At 32.9% G+C, this 14,355-nt stretch overlaps 1 protein-coding gene across 1 annotated transcript; it reads right to left on the reverse strand.

The window, feature by feature from the left end:
• Positions 1-1,949: 1,949 nt before the first annotated feature.
• LOC112033829 (disease resistance protein RUN1-like) lies at positions 1,950-12,969 on the reverse strand. The gene is made up of 8 exons (XM_065770294.1): positions 12,692-12,969; positions 8,266-8,789; positions 6,394-7,501; positions 5,914-6,186; positions 4,996-5,811; positions 4,027-4,888; positions 2,416-2,544; positions 1,950-2,287 (listed from the first exon to the last, which is right to left on the reverse strand). Exons 2-8 carry the CDS (start codon positions 8,757-8,759, stop codon positions 1,950-1,952), a joined length of 4,020 nt encoding a protein of 1,339 aa, XP_065626366.1. The 5' UTR covers positions 8,760-8,789; positions 12,692-12,969.
• Positions 12,970-14,355: the final 1,386 nt, after the last annotated feature.

Below are 14,355 nucleotides of genomic sequence, written 5' to 3' on the forward strand. Positions count from 1 at the left end.
GTGAGAGTAGTATTGATCTATTTGGTTAAAGATGATGTCCACGTGAATACTGTGGTATGCTACTACTTCAGAGTCTCAGACACACCGCTTGATCTACCATGTTTCAAAATCAACACTTTTATAAGTGCTGATGAAATAGTTGTTCACTACTGTTAAAAAGGATTGGATCGTTACTAATAGTGAGAAAATGTACAGAATAGAAGAATGTAGCCATGTAGGAGATACAGATAAACTCTTTGTTGATGTGGCTCCTCCTTGATGTGGCATTTTCTACATAAATATCATAGAAATAATATTTATTTAATTTTTTATATTATAAGATTTTATTTAAAATTCATTTTTCTATGCAAAATTACCATTGCATCAATTTATATCATAGTTATTTATCCCTTAGGTTTTGTTAACTTCTACTTTTCAATTGAGAATATAACTATTTCACTAATATTCTTGTGATATAATTACTTTTAATTAATATTTTGAAAAACTTCTTTTCACATAAACAATTGCAACTGGTATTAATTTGTTAATAAAACTTCATAAGTGATAATGCATTTGACAAAGAATTTTCTTTTTATATAATAAAAAAAATTTATATTTCAACTTTCAACATCATTATAATTATTTTCATTGTTATCTTTTTGTTGTATTATTTTACTATTTACTCTTTTTGGATGAACTCTCGTTTATTTGTGAGATTTCATATAAATTTTATCTTATATTTTAGAATCCTAGTAATAGATATATCAAGAGATCTTATGTGAGATTAAGCGATATTTTTGGCTGAAGAAGAAAGGTTTTGACACTGCCCTAATGGTTTGTAAAATATGCAGTAGTAGAAGGGAAAAGGAGATTTCTCAAAACACCAGTTCCTTTTGGCATCACAAAGGTCAGCAATTTTTCTTGTTTCATTTTCCTTACAAGGGGGCCTTCAATGAATCCTCGAGCACCCCTCTTACCCAACCAATTGTCATACCAAAGGCTTTTACAACCTCACTCTGCTGACTAATCCGGAAGGTCCTTATCTAAAGAGAAGTTTATGACAACGATTACCAATGTCTAGCCATAGCAGAAATGTGGGAATCTAGTAGAACCTATCAATGGCAAATAGATATATGAAACCATACCAATATATGCTTAACTCACCAAAAGAATAAAACAAGTTTGTACTAAGCGATCTTATCTCCTTTCTTACGATCACAAATTATTATGGAGATAAAGGGTAAGCATTGGTTTTTGCCTTGAGTATATGATACATTTTTCATATGAACAATTGCATTCATGTGTTTCAAAATCATGAAACCCAAAGCCATTTTAGCTAGCAATACTAGAAAAAAGAAAATGACCATAATCACGGATGACTACCACAAATAAGTATATTTCCAAGTTACTTACAATAACAGCCTCCACGGCTGGACCTTTTATGAATCAAGCATGGTCATAAGGCTAGCAAAATTTTTCAAGTTAAACATAGTGACTACGGCTAGATCTTTTACAGACTTTAGCAAGATATATTTTCACGATTAAATAAACAATGCAAAGTCACTCTTCAAACTAATCACAACTTAGCTAAATAAAACACACACACACACACACACACACACACATAAGACAAACCAAGGAAAGAAGGTTTTTAGAAAATGATTAATACAACCCAAATAACTACTAGAAAATGAAGAGGAGTCAAAAGGCATTATTCAAACAAGCCACTGCCAAAGGTTTCTGCAGAAGATGAAGTACCGATGGAAGACATATACTTCATGATCTCATCTCTTTGGCTTGTCAAAGAAGACAGTTCATCAACAAGCAATGCAATGGTCTCCTGAACTTTAGCTCTCCTCGCTTCAAGCTCCTTCAATTTCTTCTCACTACTACGAGCAAGACATGGTCCAACCGCAGAACGAACGTGGTCAAGTATAAACTGCACATCAAATCCCATGACCAATAGGTCCTTAAGTGCATTTTTCCACTCGAGCACGCGTTTCAATAAGACAAGTGCGCTGCATATCTAATAGGACGGCAACAAGCAGCTGGAACATCAGCCCTCTCATGGGAGCACCTACCCTGCATCCAGCCATGAAGTTGGGATGCCTCTTCACGATATCCTCAAGTAATGATAGACCTTCTGCAGGGACATCAAACATCTGAAACCTTGCCACACTGCCTGAAAGATGAAAGAAATGTGAAGGATAGTTGTCATTCTTTCCATCTTCATCAAACTGTCTCAGGAACTCTTGGAGATCGGTCCTCTCGTGAATGGAATTGCCATCAAAAGATTCTGCTCCGGTCACTGCCAAGTAAAATATTGATGTCATACGTCCAACAATAACATGTACAGGAAAAGTAACAATTAAGAAAGACTTAATCCTAGAAATCTAAATGACCCAAGATCAACACTGGGAATCACACAAGGCATACCTGAGGAACCTTCGCTTGGTGACGCACCATGCAAGGATAGGGGGCTAACAGGGCTATGGCTGGATCCTCTAGGAACAGTTTCTCCAGCTGGGTCAGCATCAACAGGAACCTTGTTGGTATCCACTGCATCTTTTGGCAGCGACACATGAAGTAAAAACACCAGCACAGGAAATGATAATTGTTTAATTTTGCATATTTATATCAAAGAGCATTACCATACTTATTTTGTGTTAATTCATATATAAACATGTTTTGAATAATGTTCAATAATTAATTTTGTGCTTAAAATGAGTTTTAATACATGGATATATATATATATATATTTAATATATAAGAATGGAATTGATTCTAGCAAGATTTACCAAGAAAGGCATAAGAGAATTTGTGTAACGAAGAAAGCTAATGGACTAAATTTTAACAAAGGCCATAATGAAATTAAAGAAGGTCAACCCAATTTAATTTGAGCACAAATGAGCAAGGAATCAAAGGAATTTTGCACCGAGTCCAAGTCAAATTCAAATAATTAGGATTTCAGCTTGTGCAAACCTTACTATTTTGGGCATAACTTTCAACTTAGATATTAAAATTGAAGTGATTCAAGTTGAACTAAAAAGATATTTCAAAGGGTTACAACTTTATAGTTAGTGAAAATTCCAAATTCTAATGTTTAAGAGGTCAAAAAGGGCAGTTAAGTAAAGCCTGAAAATTAAGGATTTTTCCTACAAAAAGTTACTTGTATTAGGGTGTCATCTCGGTCTCCTACCTTATGGGACTTTGGCAAATCCATGTGGAGCAAGCAAGCATCAGCATACCTTTACTAAATAGGAAAGAATACCAAATAGCTTTGTTGATAAGACATTTCTTTCTTTAAACCCAAAGATCTAATCAAAACTTAATTTCTAAACAATGCATTTTGTCCAGCATTCTGCGTACCTTTACTAAACAGGAAAGAATACCAAATTGCTGAAGGGAAGTGGACTTGCTATCTTTAGCTAAGAGAGAGTCAAGAACCTTTGTTGATTGGTCCATACCTCTTTCATCTCTACCAACCCTTTTATGGGACTAACAAGAAAGGGTGGCACCTAAACAAGAAATCTAGCTATAATTAGATACTCACAACAACTTTAAAAATACTTCACCCTTTCTTCTCTCCCTAAAACTCACTTATCCACTCACTCAACTTCCTAGATTCGACCTTCATTAGAATCACATAACATCCCATCACATAAGCATCTTCTTAAGTATGTCTTGTCAAAGTGGAAACTTGCTTAAATATTGCCGCATTGTTGAGCATATACATGTAAGTAAAGTCTCATATTGAATAATGATAAGAATAATAAGGGTGAATATAACATAATGTGAATCATATTATAATCAAATTAAGGGCCTGGATGAGACCTATCCAAGCATGATTGTTTGGGCCTTGGGCTGAACTAAGCAAATGCACATTGGTAACATCTGTACTTTTTCTTTGGTCCAACCCAACGTTGAGTTGCAGGCTAGCTCCCAAAAACATCATTGCACAAAAATCTACCCGACAAGACATTAACAATGCAAAAAAAAGCAAACGTAACCAACACAAGAGAAAACAGTTCAGTGTAATAATACTACCTGGATATATTTGGCCTCTTTTCCTCAAGGGGTTTCCTATTTTCTTCGACGGTGGATACTGATTGAAGTCGGAGACATCATTCATAGAGGAACGGGCCATTGAAGACAAACCCAAATCAAACTCATCACCAGCAATTGAGTCAATTTCCAAATTTGGCTTACCCAAACTAAAGTCAGACCCATTTTCCATAACCATTGGAAGCTCTGAATAATCATTTTCATGGTTGATAACAGAACTCTGAAGACCGCCACAAATACATTTCACATGGACCCCTAACCTTGCAATGGTAGGAGCGATTACTCCGCCAGTTTCGCTAGTCCAAGAAGAGATCTTACATGAAATTTCAACATGATTCCGATCTCCTTGAATAAAGTTTCCAAAAATATGCTGCATTAACCTATGGGATGCACCGTAAAACCACCGATTATCACGATGGAAATTATCAAAGAGTTCCTCTATGAGCGTTTGTTTATGACCATTGGTCAAAACATCAACAGCACAAACATAACCGTATGCATTTTCATCTTCCAAACAAAAAACAACACAAAGAGCAAATGTCGGAAATTCTGGACCAACCCACAATGATATCGAACTTCTAGCGCTTTGATGGTTGAACCACTTTGGAATCTCATTTCCAGGTACTCTAATGTGACAATCATGTCCAATGTCATCTTCTTGAAAACTCCGGTACACATATGGACTAGCATTAAACTCAGTTCGAACTTCAGGGAGCTTGGAGGGATGGAACCAAGAGGGGTCAATCTGATGCGATAATCTGCTAGATGACTCTGAATCCAATAATATGTCACTTCTCACACCTGAACACGCAATATTTTGTGGAAACCCTAAAATTCTTCCAAGCTGCATGCAATTAGAAAATTAAAAAATATATATTAAATTTAATAAATCTAGCAAAGCATTTGAGAAGGTAACAAAAATTGCTCTTTATAAATTTAACAGAGAGATACCTGAAGCAATAATTTGTACAATGATTTTGAGGTCAACAAGCTGTTTTTTAGTTCTACTCTTCTTATACTTTCTGGAAGCTTAGGAACTTCTTGAAGGAAGATGGAATCCCAAATGTGAAGCACACGTAAATTTTTGAACCTCAAAATGCTTTCTGGGAGGGTAAAATCGTCACTCTGTATTAGTAATTCTTGCAATGAGAGTGGGCAGCAAGAAGTCAAAATAAAATCTATTTCTGGACTATTTTTAGAAAAAACAAGAGCTAGAAATGTCAAGCTCCAAAACCCATATTTGGAAAAGCCATCGTAATCATTAGACAATGCTTGTCTATCAATCTCCATGTCCTTTGGAAATTTTACATCACCCCAAATATAGAGCTCGCGAAGATTTTGCATATTATAGATGCCACTTGGAAGATAACCTGAACCTAGGTGCAATCTCTCAAGCCTAGTGAGATTCCCAAATGATGGAGGTAACTCTTTAATAGCAGTTCCAATAAAAGTTAGATACTCTAATCCATCCATTTCATGCGAAATATTGGGGAACTTTTCAAGCCTTCTGCACTCATAAAGAATTAATTGTTTAAGAGATTTCATCATGAGGCAGCTTGGAAGAATTTGAAGTCCAGTGCACTCGGTGAGGTCCAACATTTCAAGCTTATCAAGATGTCCAACAGAGTCATGAACTTCGACTAGATTTCTACATTGACAGAGATCCAATTCTTTTATGTTTGGGGTGGCAATAGATAAGTCAGATAATTTCCTTATGTATTGACATGAACGGAAATTCATATATGTCAAGCTTTTGAATGGCCCCATCTGTACCAAAAATAAATAAACAAAATTTTTAAAAAAAAATTTAGCTTCAACAAACTTTAAAATATAATTTAATGAAGTATAGATAAATAAAAATGATTATACCTCAATAACTTTATCCAATATAATCTGACTTTGTGGCATGTTGAGTGCAATGAGTTTTTGAGAACGAAAATTAGATGGTAAGGAAGGTAAAGAATATTCGGGCCAATCAAGCAACCTTAATTCATTTGGAAGATATTCAATACTTCCACAAATATCTACATTATCAACCATAAGAAATTTGAGATTTTTCATCTTTTCAAAACATTTAGCTTCTAATTGCAACTTCACTCGTTCAGGAGAGCAGATCATCATGCCTCGAACTTTTTCAGATCCCTAATTAGGCAAAAACATTTAGTGAATCACATCATACAAAAGAATTCACCAAAAATATAAGAACTATAAAATTTTAACCATATAAATGGAATTGAATTTCCTTTCATAACAAAATATATATATATATATCTCACAAGTAAAATAATTGTTAAACTTTTCCTATCAAGAAAATGAAATGGGAAAAAGGTGAGTGAAACCATGTTATACCTTATTTTCAGTTAGCACTTCAACAACATCCTCAAAACACCATAGCCTGCTACGCATTCCAAGTATCTGTGGTGATTCTTGTCGAACAATTTCTCTACCCATTTGTTGTACCAAGTCATGCATCCATAATTTGTCATATCGATCAACAGTTATGAGACACTTCTCAATAAGTCTTTGAATACCAATAATTGGGTATAAATTGCAAGAATTTAGTATATCTACAATATAATTCTTGCAAACTCCCTTGAAGAAACATGCTATATCAAGGAAGATAACTTGTTCAGTTTCGTCCAATCCTTCATAACTTATTTGGAGTATTTTTTGAACTTCTTTGTTTGGAATTCTTTCATACTTATCTAACGTGCTTTTCCATTCCATTTGATCTCTTAAATACAAATCAGCACCTATTATTGCTAGAGTTAATGGAATGCCTTTAGCATAACGTATAACTTGGTCTGTAAGTTCTGAATAATCTTCCTTGGGCTTGTTTCTTTGGAATGCATGCAAACTAAATAATTTAAGAGCTTCACGATTATTCAATTCCTTAACATCGTAAGTTGAAAGACCTTTTCCAAGGGTAGCTAGTGAGTGTTTGTCTCTTGTGGTTATTATGATTCTACTCCCAGGAGCAAGCAAATCACATTTTCCAATTAATCTTTCTATCTGGTCTGATTTATCCACATCATCAAGAATTAAAAAAATCCTTTTACTACAAAGCCTTTCCTTTATCAAATTCATTCCTCTGAATACATTACCAACCTTTAAATTCATATCCCCTAAAATCTCATGAAGAAGTGTCTCTTGTAATTGGATTACACCATTAAATGTCCCAAACCTCTCTCTGACATTTTCTAGAAAGCTGCTTCCTTCAAAAAGTTCATAAATTTTGTTATAAACAGCTTTAGCGATGGTAGTCTTACCCACTCCACCAGGGCCATACATCCCTACCATATGAATATTATTTGATCCAATGTCTAAAAGCGATTTTATGGCCTCTACGCGATATTTTATTCCAACTGGGTATCTAGCAACAAATAATGGTGTGCGGTATGATTTTGAGCAAGAGATCTCTTCGACAATTTTTTTGATAAATTCGAACTCTTTGCAACTGTCATTCACAAAACATATGAAGATGTGATGAGTTAGACTACAAAATAGAAATATGAACATGAACTAAATTCAAGATGTTTAATTTGCGTATTACATCTAAACTATTTTTAATTAAGGTATCCAACATTTAATTAATAGATTTAATAATTATTACTCATTCCGTTCCAAATTGATAGTCCTCTATTCCATTTTAGGATTTCCCAAAATGAAATTGTCTTTGAAAAGTAAATAAATAATTTTGTAACAGATTCTTTAATATAATTAAAATGTTAAAATGTCTCTTTCACTAAAGTTTCTTAATTAAGAAAGGTAATTTTGTAAACTTGTACATTTTTATGTGAAAGATAATGCATTAAATGATAGATCCTTAAAAAGTTGGATTTTCTAAATGGGCCTAATAATATGAGTAGGAGGGAATACTGCATTAGCATTTTTCCTTCATTAAGAAATTAGTTTTAGGCTTTTGGCACGAAATTATATGGAAAGTCCACTTAGATATGATCAAGAATATATTGGAATCCCACTTCTCATAATAAAACATTATTAAGAATGCCTTAGAAACTTTTATAAATAATATATGGGAGACATTCCTAATTAATTGGTGAGATAACCTAATATTAGAACCCCCCCCCCCCTCTCTGTGCGCGCCCATGGGTGGGGAAGCAAATAGTTAGGGGTAGTTGTTATTAACAATAGAATCTAGTGGTCTTTAGAAAACTATTAAAACTCATAATAGTAGAAGAGTAATCACTAAATACATACTTGTTCTTGTAATGCCAACCGGTTAAACTGGCCGCTTCATATAGAGCATTCCTCCAACTTTGTACCTTCCCATTATCCTTAAAACTTTTTTCAAGTTTATCTAGCGCTTCCCCATACTTTCCTTTTTGTCTACGAACTTCTGATGGATCCACGTTGTAAAAAATCGGTCGCACCAATTGATCATTCTTTCTACACTCAACAATCTCGACAAGTTCATCCAAGCACCAAGGGGAGGATGCATAGTTTTCAGAGAATACAATTATCGATATCATTGAGCTCTTAATGGTTTTGATAAGTTCTGCAAAAATTTGTTTTCCTCTTGGGATTTTATCATCGATGAAAGTGTGAATACCCTGCTGAGACAAAGCATTATACAAATGGCCTGTGAAACCATAGCGAGTATCTTCACCTCTGAAACTCAAGAAGACATCAAAGTTCTTGTATTGGTGGGTGAAAGAGGATGATGAGGCTCCTTGGCTGATCATTAAAGCCATTAGGCTCTATAAGGAGACGATTGAAAAGATCTGATAGAAGAAAGAAAACTATGAATGAGTTGTCAGTATAATATAACAGAGGAAAAAGAATTGACAAATTGGGAAGAGGGTAAAAGCTAGCAAGAAGAGCCTTTCATATAGATGCTTTTTACATTACTTTTGGTGTGAGTAGTAACCCTTTGAACATTCCAAGTACTATACTAATTTGAAAAATTATACAATATTCTATACTTGCTCATTCCTTTCACATGAATATTAAATCGCACACAAATTTAATTATTAGACCTCACATTTATGTGAGAGAAGATAGTATGCATTTATTGTACTCTTGGAATATTTTATAATTACCTTATTGATTCATTGCAATATCATGGATGTTTCTAAGCATGATACCTAACACGGAGTAGTAAATAATTTCTTATCAATAGTCAATAGAAGGTGAGTTTTATTTTATTTTATTTTATTTTTAATTATATTGAACACTTCTCATAAATAGTTCATTTTTTATGTTAGCAAATGAAAGTGGGGCCGCTCATCACTATAAAGATAACCAAAAAGATTTTTTTGTGTGTTTTTCAATGAAAGTAAAAGCAGATGTTTTTTTAGCGTTAGTACTAAAGCAATGAACTTGTTTAGGGAGAAGAGAAATCGAGACTTGGTTTTTGTTGACGTAAGTTTATGATGGAGCAAACATACTAGAATGCTAAATTGTAACGAGACTTTTGATCATGAATGAATTTTAATTAACTCTAGAATGCTAAATTCCAGAGGCCACTCTCTATGCAGAGGAGTTATCCATCTATAAGCCACTCAAAGCAATTCTCACTTATTTCTAGATCCTAGCCTACTTAGTTTCCATTTCACATGCATCGGAAAATTTAGCGACATTTCACCGGTATGTTTGGACCTTGGTGCACTAATGTATACCGATGACTTCCTACATGATGCACATCTTGTGACAAGCTAACACAAGCGGGGGCAATCACACACAAAGATGCATTGTGCATGCATAGTACACAGACACATATCTGCACCATTCGCTTTGAAGACATGCCTACATTGCAATTTTATGAAAATTCATGATCACAAGGGATCACCCTCAAATGCACATGCGCATGCATGCTTGCTCACACATGCACACACACGTATATGAGTTTTGAACTAAATACAGGTGACCTAGATCAAGGAAAAAAAATGCATTACGATTTTACATGCTCTATCAGAAGTCTATCACTCTGAAACAATTGAGTCTAGGCAACTTGGTGTCAAATTGTAATTTTAGAAAAAATTGGGCAACATGTAATATTATAAAAGGTTCGGAATCAAAGTGTAATTTAATTAAATAGGGTCAAATTATAATTTAGACAGTTTAGGGTCAAAATGTGAGTGAAATTGTAAATATGCAAGTACAGATTGGAGATTCGCTGTCGGGTCATTATAAAAAAAAAATACAATCAGATTTTAAACCAACCCAAATAATGACCCGACAACGAATGGGTGAGGATTGGGCCCCAATTGGGAGTTTGATTTGGTTTGGCATGGGCTGACTGTGTCAAAGATTTCGTATCCGTTTCAAGAGATTTGGCTGTCTGGGTTTTAATTGTATGTGGGTTGTGCTAGATGTTTTCGGATTTGGGCTTGAATTGGTGGGCCAGCTGAATTTTAATTAGAGTGGGCTGGAGTTATAAAAAGGAACACCTTCGGCCATCCAACAGGGGCCACGTTGGACCTTACAAGCACAACTCTCACCCTTTGATGAATCTGGCATGTCAATACTCAACTGTAATTGAACGGGGGAACGGTCTGTCAAGTCGGTCAATCCGATTATAAGTTGGGTTAGGTTAACTCATATTTTTTATATGAATTTTTTTATTTTTTTGTTTTAAGAAAACATATATTTGTCATTTGGAAAGTCACACAATAAATTATTATTATTATTTTTTTTTTGATAAGCACACAACAAATTACTTGTGGTACGTTTGGTATCCTGAATGGGGATTACGACATGAATTATATTCTTTATTATTAATAATAAAGTGTGTTGTAATGTAATAACTAAACATATTCATTAGTTTGGTTGTGAGTTATTATAACATTAGAATGAAACTTAACATTTATTTTAGGAAATATCTTACTCATATAATTATATTTCCTTAAAATTTGTTATTTTTAAATTTAAGAGAGATATGTGTTATTTTTTATGATTTTTTATTTTTATAATTGTTAGATGTATATGGAAAGTTTGTTTATTTAGAAATATATTAAAATTTAAAATTATTGCACTTACTAAGGAATAGCTAATACAACCCTTTAAAGAGGAACAGTTATTCTTCATTTTGAAGAATAGCTATTCATAAGAATGATTATTCATTGTAATAAAAATACAACCAAATTAAAGAATAACTAAACTTTAGAAATAACTATTACATTACAGTGTCTACTATAGTCTACCAAACATGCCCTTGATGTAAAATGTATTACTTTGAATGCACCACTCATATCAAGAATGAGCTCATTTAAACAAACTAATACTTGTTCAATAAATTTAAAATTATACAAATCCTAACAATTCTAACCAAAACAAAATAGCACAAAGATAATTAAAAAAAAAAAAACACACAAGTTTTATTTTTACACAATATCAACATCCCAAAACATAAAACAAAATTACAAATGACTTATTGGATAACTCATTTGACAAAAAATAAAATCATATAAGAAATTTACAATCTTGGAAATTTATTTTATAATTTATTATCAATTGTGGTTGACACTCTATTTCAATTTGAGAATATACATTAAAGCTATTTATACATGATCTCTTTACTTAATTGTGATTGTTTACTTATTTATACATGATCTCTTTTATGAGTATTATGTCATTGTTAAGCAATAACCACTCTAGGAAATATTATAATTTATTTTAAAAAGCCATTTATTTTATACATAAATTGTTAAAAAATAGGCTTTAAAATTCATAATTTATGCTAATTTCATTGGTACTCTAGCTTCACTCTTTCCACACTTATAAATGTTTTTTACACATGTCTACATAACTAGAGTATCTTGGCATATATTTTGCTATTTGATCTCTAAAAATCTTTATTCATTATAGAATGCCTCAACCATTTATCTTTTAATTCATTTGCATGCAATTATTTAAAGATTTCAATTGTTTCCTTAAAGCTCACAACAAAAAAGTAAACCAATATTGTCTTAATTTTATTATTTTTTATTTTTTACCCAAAAAAAAAAGTTTTTAAAAAATGGTTCACTGGTTGACTTGTAAAAAAAGGGGTTGAGTCACAGGTCAACCTATTTTTGCTTTGAGTTAAAAAATTTGGGTTTGGGTTAGATATTTTTTAGGCCAAGTTGAGTCAGCAAATTCTGACCTGTTTTGCCATATCTAACTGTAATCAGCTAGGGTCATCTCCTTTTCTTCCTCTAGTTTCCAATTTTTACCAGTTTTTGACTGATTTTGGATCTTTTTTTAGGGATTTTACCAAACGGATTGGTGCTCATTCCTGATTGAACCGGCGGTTCAATTTGGTCCAATTTTAAAACTATGGTAATAATCCTAGCCAGATCCATACCCTTCTAAAACTCTCGGGCCGGGTTTGTTTGTTGATTTAGTATTTCTAACAGTTGTGTGTTAGATCCATGAGCATTTAACCTTTGTGACACTCTGTTTGTGTATGTGAATGTTAAACAATATTAGGGTATTGTGAATTGGGTAGTGCTAGTTACACGCACCATTAGACATACAATATCATTCACATTTTTTTTGAACTAAAATCCTGAATTGAAGACACAATTTCAAAAATTTCACATTTTTTATCCATGTGAATTTTCTGTGTATGAGTTGTATCAGTGTGCGCGTGTGTGATTTTGTGAGTGTGTACACTGATGTGCAAGAAAATGATAACTGTTACCTTTGTTCTCTGTGCTGTTGCTGTGGGGATTTTTGTAAATTTTTAGGCAGCTGGTCTCCTTTGTTGCTGTGCTTGTAGAGTTGTTGATAGTTTTCGTGGTTGTCTGTGCTGCTGTCTTTGCTGTTTTCCCTTCCTTAATTTGCTGGTTCTGGTCCTCTTCCCTGATGTATCTTGTTATTGCTTGTTTGTAGTCCTGGACCTAATAATTGGGTGTTCTTTGTATAGTTTGTACTGTGATTGACATTTTTTCTCTTGGGATCTTCTATTTCACAGCACTCCTCGTAACAACTACATTTTTTATATTCATAACAACTATATTCATAACAACTACATTTTTATATTCGTAAATGAGCTTTTCATTGAGCAGAAGAAGGGACACAGCCCGACGCATCCTGTGCCAACTTAGAAAAAGAGGTCGTTAGACTTTGTCTTACTATTTTCTAACAATATACGACAGAATCTTCTATTACACTTTTGGCAATTTTTGAAATTTTAAGTTTAGAGTTATTATTTCTTTATTTTTAGGTGATTTTAATGTTTTGTTAGTCAAATTTGGTTCATGTTATAGTTAGGTATTAATTAGGAGTTATTTTTTAATATATTTTCTTATTTGCTAAGTTTTATAGAGTTCTTAAATAGGCCCTTAAGTCTATAAACATTTTTTTAACAATTATTCAAATAATAAAACCCAAACTTTGTATTACTATTTTCTAATAAATTCCAGATTCTTTTTTCTTTTGGATTTAAGGTCCCTTGTGGATTCGAGGTTATTTTCAGAAGCAAACATGTTTTGTTTCTTGTTTTTGTAGAAGTAGACATGTTCACTTTTTGACACTTCCATATCCCGCATCAAATGATTTTACAATATTTTTACAATACATTTGGTACAAATCACACATGATAAGTTGTTATCGGTTTTAATTTCAACCTATAATTAAAATTATTTTTTACTTACAAATAACAACTAATAACAAACTATTATTTAACATTTTTTTTAGTAAAAATATTGTGAAAATATTATGTGCTGATATTTTTCTAAATTAAAATGCTGAGGAATATACTTAGCACATCTCTCCTTGTACACACTACACCAACTTTAAAAAGAAGTGAGTAACGATACTCGCACATGTTAGAAGTATTGGTTAAATGATTAAATTTACCATATCTCAATAGTTTAAACTTTTGGGACAATGAATAATTTAACATGGTATCAGAGCATGAAATTTTGAGTTGGATTCTTATCTCCTCCACTCTACCTCCTATTTAAATTTCCACGTGTTGGCCCTCACCTATTAAAAGGTAGTTTCGACCCACATGTGAGGGAGAGTATTAGAAGTATTGGTTAAATAATTAAATTTATCATATTCCAATAGTTTAAGCTTTTGGTACAATTAGTAATTTAACAGCACCTCTCTCCTCAAACACGCACTATGCGCCAAGTCGCCAACTGCATAAAAAGAACCAATCCCAATTCCACCCGAACAAAACTAAAAAGAATGGATCCCATCCCAATTCCTCCAAACTATTATTCCAATTATTAAAAGGAGTGGTGCTACGAAAAAATGTTATTTATGTTCTTTTTTTTTTTTTTTTTTTTTAGCAAATAAGCTAAGTTCAAACTCAAGTTTAAATTTTTTTTTTTTTTTTTTTTTTAGCAAATAAGC

Source organism: Quercus suber, unplaced genomic scaffold, assembly GCF_002906115.3.
Source record: "Quercus suber isolate HL8 unplaced genomic scaffold, Cork oak 2.0 scaffold_4, whole genome shotgun sequence".
NCBI classification, from domain to species: domain Eukaryota; kingdom Viridiplantae; phylum Streptophyta; class Magnoliopsida; order Fagales; family Fagaceae; genus Quercus; species Quercus suber.